The sequence below is a fragment of the Lactuca serriola genome, chromosome 9 (assembly GCF_051521515.1).
Source record: "Lactuca serriola cultivar US96UC23 chromosome 9, Lser_US96UC23_V15, whole genome shotgun sequence".
In the NCBI taxonomy this organism is placed as follows: Eukaryota; Viridiplantae; Streptophyta; class Magnoliopsida; order Asterales; family Asteraceae; genus Lactuca; species Lactuca serriola.
In genome coordinates, this window is record NC_136416.1 from 10,546,317 (window position 1) to 10,554,683 (window position 8,367).

Sequence of the window (8,367 nt, forward strand, 5' to 3'; positions counted from 1 at the left end):
TTGGATTTAATATTAAAAGAATTGTAAAATAAATAATCAAAATTGTACGGTAAGCATGATTATAGTATTTTTCAATGATGACGGGGCACGAAATAAACGTGCATCAGCCCCAATATAGGATGCCATTTTGTTCTCCTTTTTTTTTCAACGGGCCTTTGGATCATAGGACCATATTACCATTTAACGGACCCCACCCATCAACCATTGGACACTTCTTTTGAAATGTTAAAATAAGTGTGTATTTCACGAGTCCAGTAATAACTTAAAACAAACACGAGTCCATTTCGATATATATATATATATATATATATATATATATATATATATATATATATATATATATATATATATATATATATATATATATATATATATATATAGAGGTTCAGGTTCATTTGAGACCATTCTAATTTTGTGAGACCGTGAGACCAAATCTAAAAATAATTTTAAAATCCAAAATAAATGGAAAAATCCAAAAATTCTTTTTTTAAATGTTATTTTCGGAACTTGAATTAACTAAAAAATATATAAAAAATATATAAAAAAAATAAAAAAAAATAAAAAAAAAATCCGTTTTTTTTTGAAAAATACGTGAAATATTCTAAATAGAATATTTCACTGACATATTCTAAAAAATAATTTTAAAATGCAAAATAAATGGAAAAATCTAAAAATTCTTTTTTTAAATATTATTTTCGGAACTTGAATTAACTAAAAATTAAAAAAATAAAAAAAATAAAAAAAAAATTCTATTTTTTTTGAAAAATACGTGAAATATTCTAAATAGAATATTACACTGTACATATTCTAAAAATAATTTTAAAATGCAAAATAAATGGAAAAATCAAAAAATTCTTTTTTTAAATATTATTTTCGGAACATGAATTAACTAAAAAAAATAAAAAAAAATAAAAAAAAATAAACAAATGCGTCTCACGGTCTCACAAAATATAAGTGGTCTCAAATGAACCTAACCCTATATATATATATATATATATATATATATATATATATATATATATATATATATATATATATATATATAGGCTTAGGGAATATATGACTGTTATGTACCTACTATTAGGTATAAAACCATTAAAATCTACATAGTTTTAACAAAATGCAATCAAATCTCTTTACTAGCTTTATTCTATTATCTATTAGACAAGATGATAGGCTTTGTACATATTTTTATGGAGTTTTAAATATTAAATTTTGCACCACAAACTATGTATAAAAATACATTATAAACTGCCTGTAAATCTTCATATTTAATATAGAAAACTATAGTGAAAGATTGAAATTGTTCATTAAAAACCCAATAAACTTCTTCCCATACCACATCAAAAAGAACTATGCAAGTATATATATGGTAGGTGTCAAAGAAAGTTATGAAGCCTACTAGATGTCTAATATAAACAACACATTCGTAATACGTAAATGTTGGGGATAAATTATGAAATAAGAATTAATATGAGCTCAAAAGCAATAGGAAGAAGCTAACAATTAAAAAAATTGTGTTTTTAATCAAAATGAAGTCAATTTTGATGGTTCTATACCTAATATATATATACCCCTTTAGTACACATATCTAAGACGTAAGTGTTTATGAAAAACAGTAAAATCCCCCCTCCTCTCTGTTAAGCTCTACAAGTTTACTTTAAATTTGGAATGGTAAATAATTAAATATCAACTCAAAATTTTTGTAACACCTTTTGTTTGCTTGATTTTAATAGCTTATTTCATTTTTTATTATTTTGACACCGTAAATAAACATGTGACACGTATGACTCTCTATTAATTCAATTATTCTCTATTCTAATAAAAGAATAGTTTTATTCTCCTTTTGACATGTGTCATCCTATTAGGCCTACTAATTAATGCATATTTTATTTTTCTTTTGCCATGTGTCACCTTATTATGTCTCCTAATTAATGTATACACTTGTCAACTCCATTTCAAATTTCAAATTTTAAAATTTCCACTTTAATTACATTAAATTAATAATATTATAATAAAAATTAAAATAAAAATAATACAAATGATATAATTTCACATATTTATTTAAATCAATTATTAAATTTATATAACTAAAAAAAACTCTAAATTAATAATTTATTTAAAATAATTAATTAAGAATTTTGAGTTTTTACTATAAAAAATTAATTAATTTTATAACTGTGGTTCTCATGGGTTATAAACTAGTTATTAGTATATGAATATTGCTTATTATTTACGCATTTACTAACCTATAAACGTTATAAATAACTTTATAAATATTGTTTATCTTTCAAAATATTATCTATTACGATAAAATGTGACTTTAAGATGTCACAAAATCAGAATTTAAAATATTACAACTATTAAAAAAACATAACTATATTCATTAGTGCAAACCAGTTTTAGCTATAATAACAAACAAAGGATTCTATGCATCGACAAAATAGGATATCCTAAACCGTTTGCAGTCCTTTGTAACAAACTAACATGTTATGGTCAATAATCTCATGTTAATTGTGGTTTCGTCTGTTTCTGTTTATAAAATAAACGGAATAAATTTCTTGAACAATTACAATAAAATAAAATAAAATATAAATTCCATACAAAATCCAAATTAAACAAATTAAAATTAAATACAAATCCAAAGCAAAGAAGGACCGACTTAAATATATTTATCATCAACTAGGTGTGAGACCCGTGTATTACGGGTTGATTTAAAAAATGATTAAACATTAAAGTGTAAAAATAAAATATTTTTTAATATACAACATTACAACTTTAAAATAAGAAAGAAAAAAACTTATTTATTGTAATTTAATATCATATATATAATATTTAATAATTACATATATAAATGTATGACTTTAAATTTATAAATTGAAACAAATCAAAAATTGACAAGTGGATAATATTTATTTCAAAATTATCACAAAATGACAAATATCAAAACTCATGAGAGATTAACATGTGACAATTTTTTTTTCCATTTATTAGAGTAGATACCAATATTATTTGTATACATAGAATTCAAATGAAAATCAACGTAAATAATACTTGTGTTTCATTGATAGCATCCCATGTAATTATCCCATCGTTTTGTTAATCTTGGATTTTTTTTAAGTACATAACTGACATGATTATTAAAAAACGTACACACGCACACATGTATAAATCAAATATGTGTTTATGTACTTTTCTATACATATGTATTAATGCAAACTAATAAATAGTAAATACTTTTTTTTTCTTCTGAAAATTTCATGTTAGGTAATATATAATTTATCGTAAAATAATTACAGATTTTAATCGTTAAAGTTACTGTTTAAAAATACTAACCAATTTTTTTATTTTATATTTTGTATTTTTAATTTATACCACGAACATGGCGTTCACACCTCCTTCTCCTTCTTCCCCGCGTCCCCTTTGTTTCTCTCTCTAAATCTCTTCTCTCTCCTATTTCCCCTCAAATCAGCAAAGCATCACACGCTGTTTTACTGACAGCAACGACCAATAAGGTAAAAACCATTCTCAAAAACCCTAGTCACCACTACCACCACCATCAAATCTCGATCTTCAAAAAATTTCAATCTGCACTCCAAATGATCAAATTTATTGGTGTTATTTTTCACGTTTGATGAAGCAGTTTCGCCGGCGTACGAGGATATGCATCCTCTCTTTGCTATTCCTCTCTGTCTTTGCCCCGATCCTTTTGCTCTACGGTACGTTCTTGTTTATTTTTGTTGTTTTGATTTATGTCTGATTGATTATCATTAGAAGTGCAGTTTGTTTGATGCATCTGTTGTGTCTTTTTGATGCAGAATCAAAGGGATTTATTGAAGACTTATCAAGTTTTGTATGATCTTATTGCCTTTTTCATGTTGCGAGGGTTTAAATTATTATTATTATCAATTATAGAAAACTTGAACCTGTTTTTAACATCTGATGCTATTCAGTTCCATGACAAGTTTCCATCAAAGTGAAATTCGAAACGATAAAGTTGTAGAATAGTTAAATCATAGCGAATTTTGGCGAAAAAAGGGGAATAAGGAAGTCGGAATTGCCGCATTCTATTTGATTTTGTTATTTGTTTTGCAACAAAGAATAAAAACAATTAAATCACAGTTGTTCTTCAAAATGCTTTTCGTTGATTACAGTATGTTATATGTTTCTCCCTTATTTTTTACGTAGATTCATAAATTGATGCTTGAGTCTTTTGTCTATTTTTTTTTTCCAGAAAGGCAGGAGGGATTTGCCGAAGCTGAATCTAGTAAAGCAGGTATATTGAAATGCTAGATTCTGTCTTTGATTCCGGATTTCATGGAATAGAGAAATATATAATGTTTATTGCTAATGGTTGTGAATGATCTATGATGTGCATTAGGAGGAAGATGAAGGGTTTAGGGAACCCATCTTAAATGTGTACAAAGATGTAAATGTTGATCCACTTGTTAGTTTCGGATCCCAAGATGTGGATAACAAGTCCGATGAACCCATAATCGGCAAAAACACTGATTTCATAGAACAAAATGGTTGGTCTTCTGAGTTTCCTCTTAGTATCTATATTGATTACTTATTTTGTTGTTGACAACTAATCATTTCTGTTGAATCAAATTTCAGAAGGAGATTCTGATGTGAAAGGAAACAATGGACAGAGCCAAGAAGAGAAAATGTTGTTATCTCCAGGGAGAAAGGTTTGATCTATGCTTCAATATAAATTGAAAGAGGAAATAATGGACATTGTAAATATGCCTCTAATACACACTTTTAATGCCATGTAGAACTATATATTTTTTTGCATATGAATAAACTCTTAAGTCGTGGTTTCTATAGTGTTTTGATAGCATGACATAACTTGAAAAGTTTTAGAACAGCTTTGCAATTTATGATCATTTATTCTTTTCATTTGTTTTGTTGATGATGTGGCAGGGAGAGATTGGTCGTGCAACACTTGAACATGATCAAGGAAGAAGGGCAATGGATAAGAAAATCAAAGAGATGAAAGATCAACTTATAAGGGCTAAAGCTTACTTAACTTTTGCAATACCTGCTAACAATGCTCACTTAATAAAGGAATTAAGGTTACGAATTAAAGAATTAGAACGTGCCATGGGAGATGTGACCAAGGACTCAGATCTATCTAAGAGGTAACTTGTCAATTTCATTGTGATATATTATATATATATATATATATATATATATATATATATATATATATATATATATATCATGAGATTAGGTAAGAGAGGGGTAGATTTGTCTTTTTTTTTTGAATCGGAGACCATTGATTTGTTCAGGGCTGTTCAGAGAATGAGGGCCATGGAGGTTTCGTTGCAGAAAGCTGGGCGAATTTATCCTGATTGCTGTGGCATGGTGAAGAAGCTTCGTGCTATGACTAACAATGCTGAAGAAATGGTTAGAGTACAGAAGGAGCAAGAAACGTTTCTTATTCAGTTGGCTGGAAGAACTACACCAAAGGGGCTTCATTGTCTTTCCATGAGGCTTACAGCTGAATATTTTGCTTTAAAACCTGAAGAAAGGGAGCTTCCTAGCAACCCAGATGTACTTGTACGCAATTCAACAGATCTTTATCACTTTGCTGTGTTCTCTGATAATGTTCTGGCTTCTGCAGTGGTGGTGGCATCCACCATTTCCACCGCAAAGGTAAGCTGCTCAACTGCTTTATTCCATTACCAATTATTCATTCAATCCAACCAGACAGTTGTTGTATGATCAATTGCAGGAGCCAGGGAAAATTGTGTTTCATGTGGTGACAGATTCTCTCAACTTTGCAGCATTTTCCATGTGGTTCTTGTTTTTACATCCTCCCAGAAAAGCTACAGTCCAGATCCACAACATGGACAATTTTGATTGGTTATCAACTAAATACAACCCACCAAACACCCAGGGCCATGAGTCCCAGGACCCAAGATACACTTGTGCTCTGAATCACCTCAGATTCTATCTACCACACATCTTCCCTACACTCGATAAAATCCTCCTCCTTGACCATGATGTGGTTGTACAAAAGGATTTGACCTCGCTCTGGCGGGTCAACATGATGGGCAAAGTCAACGGGGCAGTCAACACCTGTCAGGGACATGATCCTGCATTTCGCCGAATGGACTTGTTAATCAATTTCTCTGATCCCATTGTTGCAACTGCTTTTACAAACCAACCATGCACATGGGGATTTGGTGTCAATTTGTTTGATATGCGAGAGTGGAGAAAAAGGAATCTCACCACACTTTATAACAAATACCTGCAACTGGTATGCATGTAATATATTTTTTATTTAAAATAATAGTAAATCATATAAATAAATGCTCATATCGTATTTGGTTTCAGGGGAAAAAGAGGCCGATATGGAAAGCGGGCAGCTTGCCATTAGGTTGGCTGACATTTTACAATCAGACAATGGATTTGGAGCGAAAATGGCATGTTCATGGATTAGGGTATCATTCTGGAATCAAGCAGGAAGATATAGAGAAGGCAGCAATTATACACTATGATGGGGTCATGAAACCATGGCTAGATATTGGCATTGAAAAATATAAAACCTATTGGAGGAAACATGTCAAATACGATCATCCATATCTGCAGCAGTGCAACATAGCATAGCATAGCTTCATATATTTCTCACCAAAACCCAAAATTCTTATTAAACACAATTTTCCTCTTTTTCATTCTTACACACTAACATCCGTCAATCCATAGTTTTTTATTTTTTCCCGACACAATGGATCTTCTTTGTGTATATTACTACTCTACTCATTTTAGATACAACTTTCAATTGAATGATGCTACGACAGGTGTACCTTACCTTACCTTACCTTACAAATGTCCACTGCACTCCTTGTAGTTTGTATATTAGATGCATGCTTATTTACATACAAGTTGTTATGTGGTTTGTTATTTAAATCGGATCTTAAGGTATATAGATTCATCCTACTTTTACCTACTAAACTAGACATCTACAATGTATTCTTATGTATGTGTCTGGATGTGTGATGCAATACTGATTATTATCACTTAAAATAACATCATCGGGCTTGCAGTATTTTGCAAAAAAATGATATTTTTATTTCTTAGGTGCATAATTTTCAAAATTGGAAAACCAGGTAATATTTTTTTGTTAAAAAGATGATAAATGTGATTTTTTTTTGTTAATTATTATGATTTTGAGCAATTATGGTTAAATCCTAAATATAAATATTTTTTTTGGGTTATTGGTTATAAAAATTCAATATCAAACTTGCAAGCAAGAAAATCGAAAATAAAGGCTTGTCATTCTATCATTCTATCCTGAAAAGCTATATCTGGCTACAAAAAAAATTTCAATATAATGTCTTACACTTTTAATAGATAACATGACATCTGTTTTGTTTCCTTACGCGACCTTCGAAAGATGATAAAATCCCACATGAAGAAATATCTGATTCATTGAATAAGATACAAGTATTATAATGTTTGGTCAAAATATAGGAAAAAAACAATTGAATTATTGTCACTTTATTATTTAATTATTGAATAATTGTTTAAATCAATTTAGCCACCACAGTAAAACATATAATGGTTTAACCAATGAAAACAATAAGTAGAAGATAATAAAAAAGGGATTCTATTCCAACAATATCAACTATTGTATTTCTTCCTTAAAATCGAGGGTTCAAGTTTGGTTATGGACATAGATGAATTTGAAGGTTAGTTTAGATTTGTCGTTCAAAAAAAAAAAAACTAAATCAATAAAGTGATAAATATTAAAAATGCATTTTTTTACTTAGATATTGTCTTTTAAACTTTAGATATTTGTTTGATTTGAATGATTGATCCGAGTTGGTAGTGCATGAGTGGTGGATAAAAGAAGATGTGGTGCAATCCAAGTTGCGGTGTTGCATTGGACAAACTTCAATTTAATAAACCAATAAAATAAAATAAAAATCATATTACACTATACAACAGATTCTTAATCACCAAACAAATCAGAAGAGAGAAAATGGCATCCATCTCCGCTTCCACTCTCACACTTCTTCCTAAGAAACGTTCCACTCTTCATGTTCATGGTATATATGCTTTCCCCTGTTTTCACACACACACTCTCTCTCTCTCTCTCTCTCTCTATCTCTCTCTCTCTCTCTCTCTCTCTCCCCATATATTTTAATATTTTAGTCAAACAAATGGTGAAGGTGGGTTTTGCCGTCAAACTTTTGACATAACTGTATATTAGTTTTACTTGTTAATGTGGGTATTTCCGTCTAACTTTTGACATAGTTACATATTATTCTCTTTAAATTTCACGAAACCTTATATTTCAATGTATCTAAACATTGAACTAGATAAGTAACTCTTAAAATTATGTAACATAAAATT

At 29.2% G+C, this 8,367-nt stretch overlaps 1 protein-coding gene across 1 annotated transcript; it reads left to right on the top strand.

Moving 5' to 3' along the window:
* Window positions 1-3,387: 3,387 nt before the first annotated feature.
* On the top strand, window positions 3,388-6,838 carry GAUT6 (galacturonosyltransferase 6). Its single transcript, XM_079018504.1, has 9 exons — window positions 3,388-3,719; window positions 3,819-3,853; window positions 4,235-4,276; window positions 4,382-4,529; window positions 4,618-4,691; window positions 4,927-5,144; window positions 5,295-5,661; window positions 5,741-6,268; window positions 6,346-6,838. The coding sequence occupies exons 1-9, from the start codon at window positions 3,635-3,637 to the stop codon at window positions 6,616-6,618; spliced, it is 1,770 nt and encodes a 589-aa protein (XP_078874630.1). The 5' UTR covers window positions 3,388-3,634; the 3' UTR covers window positions 6,619-6,838.
* The last annotated feature ends 1,529 nt before the right edge of the window (window positions 6,839-8,367 follow it).

Bases quoted from the DNA above. Each gene is read 5' to 3' on its own strand.
- GAUT6 (XM_079018504.1), top strand. From the start codon at position 3,635: ATGAAGCAGTTTCGCCGGCGTACGAGGATATGCATCCTCTCTTTGCTA. The intron at 3,854-4,234 runs GTATGATCTTAT...TTTTTTTTCCAG, and splicing joins TTGAAGACTTATCAAGTTTT to AAAGGCAGGAGGGATTTGCC. The intron at 5,145-5,294 runs GTAACTTGTCAA...TGATTTGTTCAG, and splicing joins GACTCAGATCTATCTAAGAG to GGCTGTTCAGAGAATGAGGG.